The sequence below is a fragment of the Tasmannia lanceolata genome, unplaced genomic scaffold (genome assembly GCF_043159265.1).
Source record: "Tasmannia lanceolata isolate RefF3 unplaced genomic scaffold, GAP_Taslan_0.1 ptg000003l, whole genome shotgun sequence".
NCBI lineage: Eukaryota > Viridiplantae > Streptophyta > Magnoliopsida > Canellales > Winteraceae > Tasmannia > Tasmannia lanceolata.
The window spans coordinates 49,402,416-49,420,992 of record NW_027518680.1 but is presented as its reverse complement, the minus strand read 5'-3'; the positions used below and the strand labels follow the sequence as shown (position 1 = coordinate 49,420,992).

Genomic DNA, 18,577 nt, shown 5'->3' with positions numbered 1-18,577 from the left:
GATTAATCTATGAGATCCTTCATGGCACATAATCACCAATTCAAGTGCACCCACGAGCTCTTCACCAATGCTCTCCTTCATATCTAATGACCCAAAACGATCCGAGAAATCTTAACCGTCCGATCTGACATCAAATTATAGAATATAGCCATTCAAGATCTGTCATGATAAATAGACGATCCAGATCAATTAGATGCTGAAGACTACGACGACTGATAAAAACCTACTCGTCAATTATATGGGGAAGGTTACCAGTAGAAAAACACTACCAAACTCGCGCGAGAACGCTGAGAAAACACAAAAAGGAGAAGTGAAAAGCTCTATCCTTTTTTCTCTCCCTGCTATGCCTAAACCTCATATAGCTCTACGAACCCGGTAAGACTCCTTATCACTCGGTCTGTTCTCTTCTCTTTTACTATGTCAGTCCAGTTCGGTCCTCATCTCGAATTCTAGGGTTTTTTTTTTGTCTCTATAGCATTTGTGACTTAGATTGGCATGGAATATTTCTCGGATTCAGGTTCTTGAATCTTCTTAGGTTTTTCTTCTGTCCTGCCATGTCTCTTGGCCGCGAAGCCCCATGTATAAATCCAACAGCTAACCTTGATCGGATCTCTCCTAAGCGAAAACTGGATGATTATGGCCCCACCGATGATTGCTCAGATTTAGTTTCGGTTCGGATACGTAAAGACGGAACTGACAACACAGACAAAATTGATTATTCTGAAGATTTCATACAAACAAAATTGGATTTTGCATCATCTTCTAAAGTTTCTCATCCTGTGTCGTGGTTGAGTGGTGCCGAAGAGATGGAAAGATCAATCTCTACTGTTCATTTCTTTGTTCGGATGATCTCTGGCGGCAATACGCTCGTAATTCATGCTAATTCTGATGATTCAGTTGAATCTGTCCATGAACAAATCCAAAAAATTACTGGAATTCCGATCATTGAGCAAAGGCTTATTTACCGCGGGAAGCAGCTCCAGACTGACCGATCACTCGCCGAGTGTGCTGTTCAGAATGATGCTGGTCTACAGCTTGTCGGCCGAATGCGAAGCACAGAGTACCCTCGATCATGGCAAGTTGTCAATGACATGGTCTCTTACATCTGCCGCCTCTGCCGTGGTGACCCTAACTTACCATCACCTCGCAATGTTAAGTCTCGTGTGAAAGAGTTTCTTCGGATGACACCAAGGGATATTGCAAGAGATAATATTGTAAGAGATAATTGTGAGATGGCGAGAGATAATTGTGAGATGGCGTTAGGGCATCTTCGAGTGTTCAACCTTGCCGGGGCGCCATCTGCACTTATCATGCTCTTTCTCTCCCCAATTGAAGGTAACCGTGGTTGTGCCGAGGAGTCAATTCAGTTATTCCTCACTTCGAATCTTGATTTCTTGCCACAATCCATACATAAACAATGTGCGTCAATAGTGTTAGAGTTTTGTAAGTTACTTAATTTAACTGCTCATGGTCATACACTGTACATTTCGTGTCGGAATGCTCTTGCTACATTATTGGAATCAATTGGAGTTGCTCATGGATCGAGATATTTCGATTATGCAAAGGCCACGACTGTGATCCGGGACTTTTTCCCATTTGTGAGCGAGCTGGCAGACGATTTGTCTGTAGGTTTGGAACGTATGATGGCTTCACCCACTTCTACGACAATGCTGGTTGCCGATGTCCGTGAGTTTTCTGCTTTCTTGCAGCCATTATGTAGCGCAATTGAAGACCGGATAGGTAGTGAGGGTCCCATTGCGATTCCTTTATATGAAGGGGGTAATAAATGCAACCGTTATGAGGATGAGGTTGTCTTTCTTCATGGCCATTTCTTGGAGTTGCTAAAAAAGATCGATCAGTGTCTAAAGAAGGTGGAACACTTTTTGACTACGAAAGGAACATCAGAGAGTGACAGTCGGTGGACTGAGTGGTCTCAATATCTTGCTATTCTAAAGGAGTTGAATAGTGTTTCTAAACTTTATGAAGGTGGAGAAGAGAGACTTAGCTCTGTTCTGAGGTCGTGGCGGTTTTCGTTGAATTTTCTTATCAGGCATTCGAAGCGAAGCGACGATCATCTTTGGATTCTCACCCATAAGGATGTAACTGATTTTGAGTCGAGGAGGCATTTGGTGATGATGATGTTCCCTGAAATGAGAGATGAGTATGAGGATGTACACGAGATGCTTATAGACAGGTCACAATTACTGGCAGAATCATTTGAATATATAGGTCATGCGGAACCTGAGTCCTTGCGTGGTGGCCTTTTCATGGAATTCAAAAATGAGGAAGCTACGGGTCCAGGCGTCTTGCGGGAATGGTTTTGTTTGGTATGCCAAGCAATCTTCAATCCTCAAAATGCCCTTTTCCTATCAAGCCCAAATGACTGTAGAAGATTCTACCCTAATCCTGGTGCGCTTTTTACTATTTACTGTGCATACTTCTCTTGTTCTTACTGATTCTAGTGAAAATTGATGCCTTGCATGAGGAAAATTTAATATTGAGATTATTCTGTCCAATACTTTATGATTTTGGTCTAGAAGGACGGGATGGGCTGGTTTTGGTCCACTTAAATTTCCTAAATACACAATTAGATGGAGTCATGACCTAGACCATAGAATTTTTGAGAAATCCAAATAACCAATAAATAAGGGCAGGAATTCATCTCTAGAAATAGTGTTCTCATATTATTGAGATTTAACAAGGTTAAAAGGGGTAGTTACCAGCTGTCTGGTCTTTTTTCCTAAAGGATATGATACCTTACTGATATGAATCGTGGCACATCCTGGTTGTTTTTGTGGCCACCTATCTTGAGGCCAAAGTGCTACAAGTACATAGCGTTTCCTCATATCTGTTCTGTTTGCATAGCTTACGGTTCAAGAGAAGCATACACTCACGTAATAACATTTTATATCAATTGTTAACCTTCCCTCGTTAATTCCTTTGTCCAATTAATTCCCCACCTTATCAAAACACGATGCTTTGTTAATACTTTCCGTGTTACTCCCACTTTGCCATTTTTTTTGAAAGGTACCCCACTTTATCAATTAGATGTTGCAGGTCGTGTATTACTCGATTTTCCCCTTTTCAATTTTAGTTCCTCCATATTTTTCTCAATTTTCATTGCCCTTTCTACCATCTCTATGAAGGTCCTCAACCTCGATGGCACTTATCTTCTCTTGGAGATCCGGTTTCAATCCCTTTTGAATTTTTTTAGCTTTTCTCTCTTCCCCTTCTATATAATGAGGTGCAAACCTTGCCAATTCGGTGAACTTTGCTTCGTATTGCGCAATTGTTTGGTTCCCTTTCTCGAACGCAAGAAACTCAGCTTCATTTTAATCTTAGACGCTTTCTGGGAAGTGCTTATTGCATGGGGTTCCATTCTGCTCCCATTTCCTTTCAATTACCTCCCACCAATACTCCGCTTCATCTTCAATTATAAAGGTAGCAAAAGTCACTCGTTGTTTATCATCTCGGCCCATGAAGTTGAAGATTTTCTCTAGTTGCATAGTCCAATTTTTAGCTACACCTACATCGGGGATCCCTGAAAGAAATGGCTGTCCATGTTTCTTAAATTTCTTGAGGGCGTTACAATTGTTGTAATGCTCTGGTTGCCTTGCCAGTAGGTTATTCTATACTTGTTGTTCCATGACAGCTGCCATTCTATTCAAGGCGGCAAACACATCTCTCATCTTTCCTCGGTTTCTCTTTCCTCTCTGGGTCCATTATGTAGCATGACCTGGACGCAAATATTAGTTAGATACAATCTAAGGCCTATTTAATCTCTAAACATTGCTCTAATTCTATATTTGACTGCCAAAGACCCTATCCTAGTGAAGCTAAACAATGCTCTAATACCAAATTGTGATGCTCCTTCGGCATTTACTTGATTTAGTTAACCAATTACCCAATTAACTTACAACAGCCAAGCTTCCACCTATATTTACATATATAAACTTAAACCGTACAAAAGTGACATTCTCTCACAAAACAGAGTGGTGGTCACTAACATTTTAATATTTACAAACCACCGTACTAGGCCCAAGCTATTACATCATCATAGGTACATAAGTCACAAAATCAAAACCTACTGCTGCTTCACTCCACGTCCCTGCTCTTTCCCAAAACATGGCTCTCATGGACTCACAATACCAATTAATGACACAGCCAATATCACAATCAATCAATCTTTCAGTCGATCACTTGAACAATCGTTCGATCATTTAAATGCAATAATACTTCAATATATGTCCATCCATACGCCATCTGCCCGGTGCCACCAAGCACTCTAAACAATACAATACAATATAATTGGATGTAATTGGGCATTGTCCCATCTCTTTAACCTAGCCAACTAATCACTCAAGAAAGAATGCTCGATCGTCGATGATACATTGCCCCACTTTAGAAATTCAATATCGATGATACACTTCAATATAACACTTCGTATAATCTGCAATGCGATGATATTTCACAATTTCATATTGTCACAACATTTATACAATATAATAATTTTACACCTGCCATCACATTTCACATTGTATTCCACTTCTCTTTTACGCAGTTGAATAGGTCGGCTCACTCATAGCAATTATAACATATTACCCACATAAAAAAGATGCAAGTCTTACAACATAACATTAAGGGCGTGTTAGGCAACCATTAAATAACCGCATTCTCCTCTTTTTAGCCATCAAGAAGGAAAAACGCAAAAGTATCTCAAAAAGTCTTGTTCGGCAATCCGGCCCGCTAAGCCCGTTTTTAAACTTTTGCCTTCTTTTTAGGCTGAAAGCAAGGATTCTTTGGAGTGACTAATAGTCATTTCTAGGATTCTCATCAATCTGTTTTTCGCCCGTTTAACAGGGTGAGAATGAGAAGCCTTGCCGAACACGCCCTATATAATTCGCTTTGTAAATTCTGGGACTTTTTTTTTCCAATTAAAATCGGTAAGCTTTAGGCTGGAAGATTAAGCCGTTACTCATCCAATTAATATAAAATTTTACATGATTATTGTACACTCATAGAACTACATCATATAAAAAATTCAGTCTAATTCAACATTTAGACAGTGCAATACAAAATTTAGAACAGAGGTGGTCGTTACCTGATTTCTTGAGCAGATAGGTTTCACCATTTTGCTCATAACTGTCAACTATTGTAAAGTTTTGAGTGAGGTTTATTTTATTAGAAATTAGATTTATGGTGCTTCAATTTGGATACAATTTCGCTAGATTTGGTTAAGAAATGACCAAGTTCTGTTCATTCAATGATGACCTAAAAATATACCCTGATTTGATGTCCTGAACAGACAGGTTTCATCATTTTGGTCATAACTTTCAACATACTGTAAAGTTTTGTGTGAGGTTTATTTTGTTGGAAACTAGACTCTTGGAGCTTCAATTTGGGTGCAAATCTCACTAGATTTGGTTCAGAAATGACTTAAGTTATGTCTGTTCAAAGATGACTCAAAAGTCTAGAACATACCATATTTACCTGACTTCCTGAACAAATGGGTTTTACAATTTTGCAAAGAACTTTCAAACGACGGTTGACCTCAACAGATAGATTTCATCATTTTGGTCATTACTTTCTAGCAGTCTATAAAGTTTTGACTGAGGTTTATTTTGTTGGAAACTAGACTTCTGGAGCTTCAATTTAGGTACAAATTTCACTAGATTTGGTTCAGAAATGACTAAGTTATGTGTGTTCAAAGACGACCCAAAACTCTAGTACAGAGCAGATTTTTCTGACTTCCTGAACAGACATGTTTTTCCATTTTGCTCATAACTTTCAGACAATTGTAAATTTTTTATTAATTTTTTTTGGTTAGAAACTAGACTTCCGGGCTTCAATTTTGACACAAATTTTCTAGATTTTGTTTCGAAATGAGCAAGTTATATCCATTCAAAGATGACCCAAAAATTTGCCTAGATTTGACAAATTCAAGAAAAAATCATCTAATCCATTCCCATTTCCTTTGAAACATGCGAAAGAAAAATTGGAACCAATATATCACACACACACACACACACACACACACACACGCGCGCGCGTTCACACACACACACACACACACACACACATATATATATATATATATATATATATATATATATATATATATATATATATATATATATATATATATATAAGATTTGCAACATATAAATCCATCAAACAATGTAAAACCCTTACCCAAATCAAGCTTCAAAATTTCTTCTAACCCATTCCCATTTCGTTTGAAACATGCGAAAGAAAAATTGGAACCAATATATCACACACACACACACGCACACGCCCGCGCGCATGCACCTTTCCAGTTTATTTGAATTTTTGGAGTTGAGACTGCCTGTTGCTTATGTCACATGGTTTGGGTGCTGGCTACATGGGGGGAGATCAAAAAGTGTGTCAACGCAGTCGGGCGCATAGCTGCTGTCGGTGAGTGCCATGACAGGGTGGTGGTGCTTTCTCACTGTCGGGTTGGTGAAGGTAAGGAGCTCGTGAGTCAAAATATGTTTGCCAGCCTCAAAAAATTACCACCACTAGGGTTGCTCCCGGAATTTCCCTTCACTATATCACCAAGTTCGGTTGCACCCGAAGGGCCTGATTTCTGCTCGTTCCCCTTAGAATAGAAAGGGAAACCGGTAGCGGAGGAGAAAGGCGCCGGTAGGGTGAAACGAACCAGAGTGAAACCAGTAGCGAAGGTATTGGACTCCTGGGGCAGTAGCGAAGTGAAGACCGATCGAATCAGCGAGTGGAAGTGCTAGTACATAGATGCTGTCTTCCCTTAGGAGGACTTTCTCTCCAAAGGAATTGTTGGGTTCGAATCCTCTAGTTCTTGCTCCAGCATTCAATGAAAGTCGATAAGCAGCACAAGAGGCACTTGTTAGAGTTGTGGTAAGCACAATGTGGTAGTGAAAACGAGGGTAGCAGCACTAGGTTCTGTGTGCAGATTCACTATGGACAGATCGCATTGGTCGTGGCCCTGAAATGGACAAATGGATTGGGATCGATCGTAAGAAGAGCATCTTGGAAACCATGGGAGCTTACTAACGTTATTCTAGCTGAACCAGGTTCCCAGCTATATCCGCCACAGCCAGCCGCCCTTGATATCTTCGATGACCTGCCTTTCCCAGACAAGAATACTTGGGAATTGACTACTATGGATTACCAATTGGTTGTGACAGAGCGGAGAGTTACTTACTAATAAGGTACACGGCAGCGGTGCAGTTCAGAATGAATTGATGTCTTAGTTTGTCTTCGAGGCCTGTAAATTAACTTATATCGGTAGCGAGCGGTTAAGATATACTCCCTACTGAAGTTGTAAAGGCTGTTTTTGTTAGGTAAACCTAGTCATACAAAGGGTTTTCACTCTTTTAATGGTCTGCTGGCTTGAGAAAGAGTAATTGGATGGCCTTTTGAATTCAATAGATAGAAGAAAGATATCTATTAGATAGATAAGGAGTAGGTGGGTGAGTGAGTTCTCACTGACTTGAGCGATTTCAATCACCTAGCAGGCAGCTGAAGCCGAGGCGTATCATCATCTTTTACTAAGAAGGAAGGAACTCGAAGTGAGACGGCACCGTGGTCGTTCGTGAAAGAAAGATATAAGGGGATTCTTGGGTGGATCAGATAGCCTACATCAGAGGATGGATCTGCCGGTGAAGAAAGAAATGTTGGATGCTACTGATCCCAATCCGTCTATTCCTTACTCCACAACCCTATCCTTAGCAAGATAGTATCCATTCACCTCCCTGACACCGGTCGTTGAGACTGCTATCTGGAAATAGCCTCTTCTTATACCGAAATCGGAGTTGGCGAGAGATTAGTGCTTGACGAGTGGATGTCATCTCCTACCGCTGATTATTTCCCTACTGATCGATTAGGCTCGAAGCAAACAGGAGCTCCTCAACCTTAACAGGTGTGTGTGAAGATAGGGGGATAGCTATTACTAGTTGGTCGCCCCTCAGCAGATAATACAGCGGGTGTGAGTGCTATTTGGACTCTTCAGAGAGAAGCAAGTACACACACACACACACACACAACTCAACTAAGCCTTTGTCCCAAACTAGCCGGGGTCAGCTAATGAATCCTTCAGAAAATTTTCATGAAGAAGGTGAAAGGATCTACCCGGCTCAAATTGACTAAGTTTAATCCTGCACTAGTTGGGTTCGTCTACATGGATCATTTTCTTCCACTCTATCCTATCCAAGGTCATGTTCTCTGTTATGTTCCTAGCCCTCAAGTCTTTCCTCACTGTTTCTACCCAAGTTGTTTTTCGGTCTGCCCCTACCACTTTTTACTCCATCAACTTGGCACGAGTCACTTCTTCTCACTGGAGCATCCAAAGGCCTACATTGGATATGCCCAAACCATCTTAAGCGGTGATCTCTCATCTTCTCCTCAAGGTCCCCCCCGCCTAACACACACATATCCAGATATGCAACATATAAATTCATCAAACAATGTAAAAACCTTACTCAAATCAAGTTTCAAACTTAAAAAAAAATCTATTTTTTCTTCTCTCCTCTCTCTCTCTCTTCCTCTCTGTACCTTTCTCTTCTCTTTCTCTCCCACATTTTCTTCTCTTCTCCCTCGTCTGTTCTTTTCTCCTCTTTTTCTCTTCCCCTTCTACATACGAGGCACAAACTTTGCCAATTCGGTGAACTTCGCTTTGTATTGCCCAATTATTTGGTTCCCTTGCTCTAAAGCGAGAAACTTAGCTTCCTTTTGATCTCAAACACTTTTTGGGAAGTAATTATCATTGAATCCTTCCAGAATATTGCTCACTTGCGTGGGGTTCCATTATGCTCCCATTTCCTTTCAATTACCGCGCCAATATTCCGCTTCACCTTCAAGTATAAAGGTAACAAAAGTCACTCGTTCATCATCCCATACTCCATTTTTCAGCCACACGGGCATCGGGGTTCTCGTTTGGAGGCTCAAACTGGTTGGACATTGCTAATGGTATTGAATGGGTTCTCGTTTCTTATTTCTCTTTGCTTTATTCTACCGAGATTTGTTAGAGACCAAGATTGGAAGGAATATTACTCAACACAATTTCTGATGACGAGGCTTCGGTTTTGGAAAGATGATTTGAAGAAGAGAAGATAAATGAGGCGATATTAAGCAAGGAGAATGACAAAGCTTCTGGGCCAGATAGGTTGCCGATGGCCTTCTATCAAGCCTTATGGGATTTTACTTAAGGAGGAGCTGCTGGAAATTTTTGAAGGTTGCACTCTAAGGCCACATCAGTAAACCGGTGAGTGCCACGTTCATTATACTCATCCCCCAAAAAGGAAGCTTTGAGCCAAGAGATTTCAGACCTATTAGCATGATGAATAGTCTCTATAAAATCATTTCACAGAGGGGAGACAAATTTTTTGATGGAGTTGTAGTAACACTGGAATGCATCAACACTCTTTGCGGAGCTAAGATAGAAGGAATCCTATACAAAGTTGATGTACAGAAGGCCTAAGCTCACATTGGCTGGACAATTATTGATTTTATGCTCAATAAAATGGGATTTGGCACACTTCTCAAAAAAGTAATTTGTTGAAGGAAAAGAGAATGAAGGAGAAGGGAAGGACATTCACGGGGTATTCTATATTCAATACAGTACTCAAAGTAAGATCTTACCTGACTTCTATCTATATCAATGAGTAAAATGCCCTTAGGTCATATCTAATGAAATCTCTAATAGGAATGTCTATCAGGTGCGGGTTGGATGGTTTCTACACAACTTGGGCACACCATTGCATATATCACTTCCATACATGGAAATGAGCAGTTTGACATTCTGATGGTACTAACCTGACATGCTGACAAATCCATACAGTTAAAGAACACTGTTGGGCCTCAGTATGTAAAAGTAGATATATAAATACGTATGTAGACAGAAAAAAATATCGTAACTGGCTTTTTGACAAGGAATTCCACTTGAAAGGTTATTTAAAAACAGATATCTGACAAGAAACCTCATTTTATACCCCGCCTCTCTTTCCTTATTCTTGGTGTTATTTCTGAAGTTGCAATTTCTTTCCATTTTTTTATCATTAAAAATCCGTACATATATGAGCTGAATAAGTACATAGTATCCTTTTGCAATATAGCGATATCTTTACGTATTAGTCAGATGTTTCGGGGTTACTAAAGTTGTCATATCTTTACGTATTTAGTATATAAATACACTCAACTCAACTCAACTAAGCCTTTGTACCAAACTAGTTGGGGTCGGCTAATGAATCTTTTAGAAAATTTTCATGAAGAAGGTGAAAGGATCTACCTGGCTCAAATTGACTAAGTCTAATCCTGACACTAGTTGGGTTCGTGTGCATGGATCATTTTCTTCCATTCTCTCTCTTATATAATCCTAGCCCTCAAGTCTTTCCTCACTGTTTCTACCCAAGTTGTTTTCGGTATGACCCTACCTCCTTTTACTCCATCAACTTGGCACGAGTCACTTCTTCTCACTGGAGCATCCAAAGGCCTACGTTGGATATGCCCAAACCATCTTACGTGGTGCTCGCTCATCTTCTTCACGTATTTAGTATATAAATGATTGCAGAAAATGAAATGAATTTGTTAAAGGGATGAGTTATTGTTCAAATTATTTCCTAGAAAGTGTTGTAGTCACTCATGTACTGTAATTCTTCTGCAAGCAAATTGCAGTATTGAAAATTACTTTCTTTTCTATTTGCAAAGCATATATTTATCAGTTTCCAATTCCTTTGTCTTAATTACAGCATCCGGAGCGAATCCTTTGCACCTTGACTATTTTGGCTTCTGTGGACGGGTGATTGCTTTAGCACTAATGCATAAAGTGCAAGTAGGCATTGTATTTGACCGTGTGTTTTTCTTGCAATTAGCTGGGAATATTGTTTCTTTGGAAGATATTCGAAATGCAGATCCATGCTTTTATATGAGCTGCAAGAAGATTTTGGAGATTGATGATAAACTTTTGGATTCTGATGCTTTAGGACTCACGTTTATCATAGAAATTGAGGAATTGGGAGCTCGAAGAGTTGTGGAGCTCTGTCCCGGAGGGAAGGGCATTGTTGTGAATAGCAGGAACAGAGAGGAATACGTACACCTTCTTATTCGGTATCGCTTTGTCACATCCATCTCCCAACAGGTTAACCATTTTGCTCAAGGTTTTGCTGATATTCTTCGTAGTCCAAACCTCCAGAAATTCTTTTTTCAAAGTTTGGAACTGGAAGATTTTGATCGTGTAGTGTACGGAAGCGATAGAGCTATTTGTGTGAAGGACTGGAAAGCACATACCGAGTACAATGGCTACGAGGAGACTGATCATCAAATCTGCTGGTTTTGGAAGGTACGCATGATCTGGGTCCATGGATTTAAATTATGGTCCGAAACAGATTTTTTTTTTCAAATTTCGGTAATTTCGGCCGACCATGACAACCAAATTTCGGCTGAAATCCAATCCGAAATCCAAAAAATTCAGATTTCGATCCCAACCGAACCAAGATCCGAAATTTTGGACCAAAAATTTGGATTTCATCCGAAATTTAAAACAATGTCTGTGTCTATTACTTCTACAAGTTACTGTTCTATATTTATCCTCCTTAGGTGCTTGCTTGGTCTTGCATCTCCATCTTAAGTAGCATGACCTTCTTTCATGCATGGGAACTCTTCTGTTGAATTAAAAGCCTCAATTTTGTAAACTGGTGTTGGCGTCACATTCTTTATCCTAATATTTATAAGCACATTTCATTTTCACAGTTGGTTTGCGTTTTAAGTTTTGAAGAACTTGTTGTGAAACACCAAAAAATAATCAATCATCGACTCACATGAGTTGCCTAGTCTTACTGCTGCTGAGTTATTCAAGGAAACTCATTTTACCTTCCTCTGACTAATGGAAAATTAGTTGGTGTAATCGTTGACTCTCCAGAGTTGACTCAGTTTTACCTTGGGTGTGTTCTTGACTGAGTATGAGTTTCTAAACATTGTGTGAGATAATAAAACTTAAATCTGTCAATTGCTCTCAAGTATTATTATGATCAAACTCTCATCATGGTTCTGTAGCCAGCTCTAATTATACCAAGCATTTCTCTAATGCATGCCATTAAAAAAAATGTCATTTTGTCTTGCTCTTGAACAATTAAACAAGAACTGAATGACAAAATAATTTAGCAGTTTTGGAGCTATTGATTCCCACTTATCAAAAACTACTAAGGTTGATAAAAATCATTTAGCAGTTTTACATTAAGAATAACTTGTATTAGTATTATTATCTTCTATGAAACAATTATTTTCGAAGATATCTTACTTTTCCAGTTTCACTTGGAAAAGTTTGAATATGTGGCTTCTACGATTTCATTCAAGAAAGCCATATTGAATGAAATCCTAGAAGCCACATACTGAAGAGAGTGGTAAAGCTTTCTTCTATCATAAGAAACCATTTGGAGGGTTGAAACTTCAAACATTCATAACTTTTGATCTGACCATTGGATCAAGGATTGTGATGTTGTTGAAGTCATCTCGACAAGCTCGGTTTGAAACAATGGTTGTTTTTTTTTTTCTCGCGAAAATATATGACGTAGAGTAAGTTACCGAACAATTTTTACATGGCCATTTGGGGGGACAAAACTTCGAACAACCATAACTTTTGATCCAACCGTTGGATTAAGCCTTATAATATGTCGTTAGAATCATCTTGACAAGCTCTACAAATGGCTGAACTTATGATGTCAGATCATTGCAAAAAGGCCAGGAATATGGTAAAATTTCAGTTTATTTTACTGTTCTTAGTAATTTTCGATCTTAGCCAATTTTCAGGCTTTTGGGTTTCTTCTATTTTAGGAAGTCTTGTTTAAGGGTTAGAGTGAAATGAGGATTTTTGATTGAGTTAGGATTTCTTTCTATTTTTTTGTCAAAATTACAATGCAATATATATTGAATTGTAAACAAAATGAAATCAATTTTCTCAATGGATACACTCTGATTTGCCCAATTCCTCCTTGTGGATTCAAGTTTTATCTCGAGGATGAAGATGTGATCTTCACTTCATTGTTCTTGTGATTTTTGCTGCACTATTTGGTATCAAAGTGAGGCTTTCCCTGATTCGATGGCAAATAATGAGCCGAATCACTATAACTCTGCCAATGATGTTCACAGAGATCAACCCATGACAACAGCAGCGTTTGAGGCTTTTCAACGTGAGAATCAATAGTCAATGCAGGAGATCTAAGCATGGTTTTAAATTTCCACCGAAACTGATACTAAATGATCGAAATGTTTCTGTTTCCATCGCCACTTAAACACGTACTGAAATTAAAACGTATACCGAAATCAAAATTGTAAGGGTCTGTTTGGTTTGGCTGTATGGACTTGGAGAGTAGTGGAATAAGTAGTCAACAGGGAGGAGACAAGCGTTGGATTTACCTGGAATTACCTCAGCGAATAGTGGTAAGTAGTGTTTGGTTGTGCAACATATACTCAGAGAGTAGGGGAATAAGTAGGGATGTCATTACCAATATATAGAGAGAAGAGAGAGGGAAGAGAGAGAAGAAGAGTGAAGAAACCCATTCCCAAGAAATTTCAAGCAAAATTCCTCTTTTTTGTCGATTTTGTATTGGATGCTAGAAGTAGGGGACAAGAATGCCACACAAGCAGACATGTAATAACTACCCAAGAGACATCCCCAGAAGTCTCTAGGGAGTTCAATGCTGTTTTGGCAACCAAATGGGGAATTTTGCTGACGTGGCACCCAAATACCAACAAAATCCCTATGCCTCCTCTACTTTTGTGCAACCAAACATACTGCATTAATGTTATACTATACCAGTCTTTGTTATATGATTATATTTATATGAATTTCGTGTGAATGTATTATGTATAAATATATATATAAAGTATATGTGAAATGTGGTATGCATTACATTATTAGATATATGCGACAGCACATCACCAGGTGTTCGATGTTGTAAAACCATTATGGGTAGTTTTTTTGCCTATGAAATAGTTTTTAGTGTGCATTTATGCTTATTTTAGCACTTCCAGAAGTTTTATCTTAAATTCCATTATTTGCATATGTTATTGTAATTTTATAAGATAACCACTGAAATTTACATTCAAAACCGGCATGTTATTATTTCCATCACAATCAAAATGCATACCGAAACTCTAAACCTTGGATACAAGGAACAATTGTGCGATTGGGTGGACCGTGGAAGCCATGGGGCACACCCTTATTTGTGATGATGGCAGGCCCCGCATCAATGAAGAGGCTCATGGTCTTCCTTCTCGTAGTAATGGCTGCAAATCTACAAAGGAGAGTCCAATAATGAAGAGCTCGAAGAGATTATTCTCGGAGGGCTAGGATATGTTAATGAAGACTCGGAGTAATGAAAATACAATATGAAAGTGGATGTTCCAAACTTCAATGGCCAACTCCACATCGAGGATTTTCTTGACTAGCTTTTGGAGGTTAAACAAATTTTCAATTACATGGAGATCAAGTAGGGGAAGAAGGTTAACCTTTTAGCATATAAGCTTGTGGGTGGAGTTTCAACGCAGTGGGAGCAACTCCAATTCTCTAGAATTCGCTTGAGGCACCCATTCGAGGTTGGCAAAGGATGAAACATCCATGCATGGAGGATTCTTACCACCTAAATAAGATCATGTATTCTTCCAAAATACCAAATTGCAAAAGAGGTTGTCGATACGTGAGAGAGATGCTGAGAAATTTTATCAATTTTCCTCGCATGATGATCTAACAGAAACTAAACCGCAACAGGTGGCGGGTTCCACTAGGCCATTTAGGATCAATTTATGATGATGAAACCAGACCCTGTCCGACGCTTTCAATATGGCAACTAGGTTATAAACACAGTTGAAAAGGCCCAATACAAGGGGTCAAGTATCTGATGGCAACGTGGATTTTACTTGAACCATTCATCACAAGGGAACACTCCCATGAGGGACCTATCTGAATCCATGGCACCCACAAACTGAGATTCGGGAATTGGTTTTGTTAAGCAAGTTGGAAGGATGCCATCCACGAAAGAATTTATGCTTCGCCTCAACCAAGCAAGTGGCACACATGGTTTTAAATTTCGGTTGAAATTTCATTTTTAGCCTTTTTTTTACAAAATTTCCACTGAAATTTTAAATAGATCCACCGAAATTTTAAAAAAATCCACCGAAATGTTATAATTCCCACCGAAATTTATGAAATATTCGCCGAAATAGCCAAAATTTCCACTGAAATCGCCAAAATTTCAGTCGAAATTAAAAATAAAAATGAAATCATAATCATATTTTTACATGATTTCGGCCGAAATTTCGACCCGAAACCGAAACATTTCAAACCGAAACCGAAATTTAAAACCTTGGTGACACAAGTGCAGAGAACCTAGGCATACGTCTAATCAATTCCCTAAGAGGATGCCTTTGGGTTGTTCTTTGTCTTTCTTCTGTGTGTTCTTGGCTTTCATGGCCTTTGGGTTGTTCTTCAAGGCACACACCAAGTGTTTGCTCAAATGTCTAAGAGAGGTGAGGTGCCTTGTTTATCTTTGTTTATTTGTCTTCTTCTTCAAGGTGCACACCAAGTGTTCGATGAAATGTCCTAGAGAAGTGTGGTGCCTCGTTTGTCTTCCTTTTTCGTTGCAAGTTGAAGGTCGAACCTTCAACTTGAGGGGGAGTGTTGTCATGTTTTTCTTGGAGTTGTTCTTTTTTTAAGTATTGTCTTCTCTTTAGGGGGAGTGTTGTTCTTTTTCTGGATGTTGTCTTTTTCTTCGTATTGTCTTCTAGGGGGAGTGTTGTCTTCTTCTTAGTATTGTCTTCTTGAGGGAGTGTTGTCCTCTTTGTTGTCCTTTCTTGGGGGGGAGTGTTAGTGTTGTCTTCGTGTCGACTTGTCTTGTTATCTTCTTGTCTTCTAGTCGACTTTTCTTGTGTTTTCATCTCCGGGATCATGTAGTCTCGCTCGAGGGGAGTGTTGTTGTGTTCTCCTTATGCTCTTTGCCATGTTCGTTGTTTCCTTTCCGTGTTCTTGGCGTAGTTTTACGCAGTCTTGTCCGGCTTTATGCCTTATCTTTCTTTCTGGGCGATGGTGTCCCCATCATTGGTCGGCTCTTTTACAGGTGACGGCTTCTTTTTCTTGTCGACCTCTCTTTTCTGGGCGATGGTTTCCCCATCATTGGTCGGCTCTCTTACTAGCGATGGCCTCTTTTTCTTATCGACCTCTCTTTTTCGGGCGATGGTCTCACGATCGTTGGTCGACTCTCTTACGGGCGAAGGCTTCATTTTTTCGTCGATCTCTCTTTTCCGAGCGATGGTTTCCCCATTGTTGGTCGGCTCTCCTTCATGCGACAATTTCATTTTCCCGTCGACCTCTCTTTTTCCGGGCGATGGTATCCCCATTGTTGGTCGGCTCTTTTACAGGCGACAGTTTCGTTTTTCGGTCGACCTTTTCTAGGTGATGATAGTATCCCCATCGTTGGTCGGCTCTTTTTAGGCGACGATGTTCATGCCGTTGACCTTGTCTCCAGGCGATGGTCTCCCCCTGAGTTGGTTGATCATCTTCTCTATTTTCTTCCTATCTTCAGGCGACGATGTTCATTCCATCGACCTTGTCACCATACGATGGTTTTCCCGTCAACCTTGTCTCCGATGGTTTCTCCATCGGTGGTTATCTTCTCTTGGTGTTGTGCTACTTAGTCGCTGTTCCCGCTCGTGGTGCTTCGTCGCTGATCATGTGCGCACCTGTGGTTTGCCTATTTTGCTTGATGGATCGCTGCTATTTTCTTGCCTAAGTGTCACTGCTCGATCCTTCATGGTTTGCAGATGTATTTGTCGGGCTCTCATTCATGGGGAGGCCCTGTTTTTTATCGCTCTTGCCGTCATTCTACTTCAAGGGGAGCTGTTCTTTTTTGATGGCCATTGATCTCGATGCTGTTCATGGTGGCCGTTGTCTTTTGTTTATGCTTTTCATCATGTATTTACCACATCAGCTTGAGGAGTGTTATACCAATCTGGATGTGTGTATGAGATTATGTACTTTTGTTATTTGTAGTAGTTGTTGTTATTTGTAGTAGTTGTTGTTATTTTCTTTGTACCAAGCTGGAGTTCCATAGCATATACACTCTAGCTTGAGGGGGAGTGTTGAGTAGTGTGTTAGGATAGTTTAGTCATTACTTGTAACATTAGGGGTATTGTAGTCATTGTACATTGGATGTCCTATTTGGGCTTATATATACATCATTTACATGAGGAGCTCCGGAGACTCCTGCTCCACTCCTCTTCTTGTTCCTCTCTTCTAACCCTAGACTACATTTCTAACAGTTTTTGTATTGGAAAATACTATAGTGATGTGTTCGACATGGACGCATACTACTGCTACTTGGGATACCTTGGCAGTACGCGTTAGATGTCACTTATAAGGGTAGGACTAATGCATACTCCACTGTTAAAGATGGGGGAAAAAGTATCCTTCCTAATCATTGGTAATTTTATCAAAAGAATAAAAGGAGATGAGAGTAATTTATGCATTAGTGCCTAGAGGTGATGATCTGGTGGCCATGGGGGTGCTTGACAAACTAAATCTGTTGATGAGAGACTTTGAGGAGACCATGTTAAAAGATGTTCCTGATGGATTACCTCCCACTATGGATATCCAACGCCATATTGGTCTCGTCCTGGGTGCTAGTTTCCCTAATCTCCCACATTATCGTATGAGCCCAAAGGAGAATGTGATCTTGTTAGGCAAGGTACAAGAGTTGATCCAAAAAAGGGGTGATTAGGAAGAGTATGAGCTTGTGTTGTAGGGTAATAAATAAAATTACAATGAAGCATGGATTTACTATACCTCTATAGACGACATGTTAGACATGTTGGGGGAATCCAAGAGGTTCTCTAAAATCGATCTGAGTGGGTATCACCAAGTCAGGATTAGTCTGAGAGATAAGTGGAAAAAAAACCTTTAAAAGGAAACAAGGGTTGTACGATTGGCTAATGAAGAGGAACATGTTAGTCTACTGAGAGAGGTGCTTACAATGTTGTGTGAAATGAAACTTTTCATAAACCTGAAAAAGTGTAGTTCTGTGATAGATAGCCGCGTGTTTTCGGGCTGTGTTCTATGCACTGAAGTATTCAGTTTGATTTGGAGAAAGTGAGGACCATCAGAGAGTGGCCAACACCTAGGACAATTAGCTAGGTGAGGAGTTCCCATGGATTGAATACCTTCTACAAGAGTTTTGGTCGAAATTTCAGCTCTATAATAGCGCCTATTATATAGTGCATGAAGAAAAGAAATTCTGTTGATTAGAGGAGGCTGAGAAGAGCCTTGTAGTCATCATAAAGAACTTTTCCTCTGCCATTGTCTTTGCATTGTAAAGCTTTGAGAAGTTTTTTATGACGGAATATGATGCTTCATATGTCTGCATATGAATTGTGTTATCCCGAGAGAACAAACCAGGCGTCTTCTATAGCGAGAAGTTGAGCGATGTCGCTAGAAGCATGGTTTTAAATTTCAGTTGGGACCGAAACTGAAATTTCTCGAAATCTGAAATTTCAGATTTTTCTGAAAATTTGGCCGAAATTTCTGCCGAAATTTCAT

The 18,577-nt window shown here is 39.7% G+C and overlaps 1 protein-coding gene across 2 annotated transcripts in view; it reads left to right on the top strand.

The window, feature by feature from the left end:
• Positions 1-257: 257 nt before the first annotated feature.
• UPL5 (ubiquitin protein ligase 5) overlaps positions 258-18,577 on the top strand; it is a 36,427-nt gene continuing 18,107 nt past the window's right edge. The window contains exons 1-3 of one of the 2 annotated variants that reach the window (XM_077365686.1): positions 258-375; positions 518-2,409; positions 10,743-11,332. In XM_077365686.1, coding sequence (XP_077221801.1) covers positions 344-375; positions 518-2,409; positions 10,743-11,332 — 2,514 coding nt within the window. In that variant the 5' untranslated portion in view covers positions 258-343. The remainder of the gene's footprint in view (positions 376-517; positions 2,410-10,742; positions 11,333-18,577) is intronic. The other variant, XM_077365691.1, reaches the window with a different exon arrangement.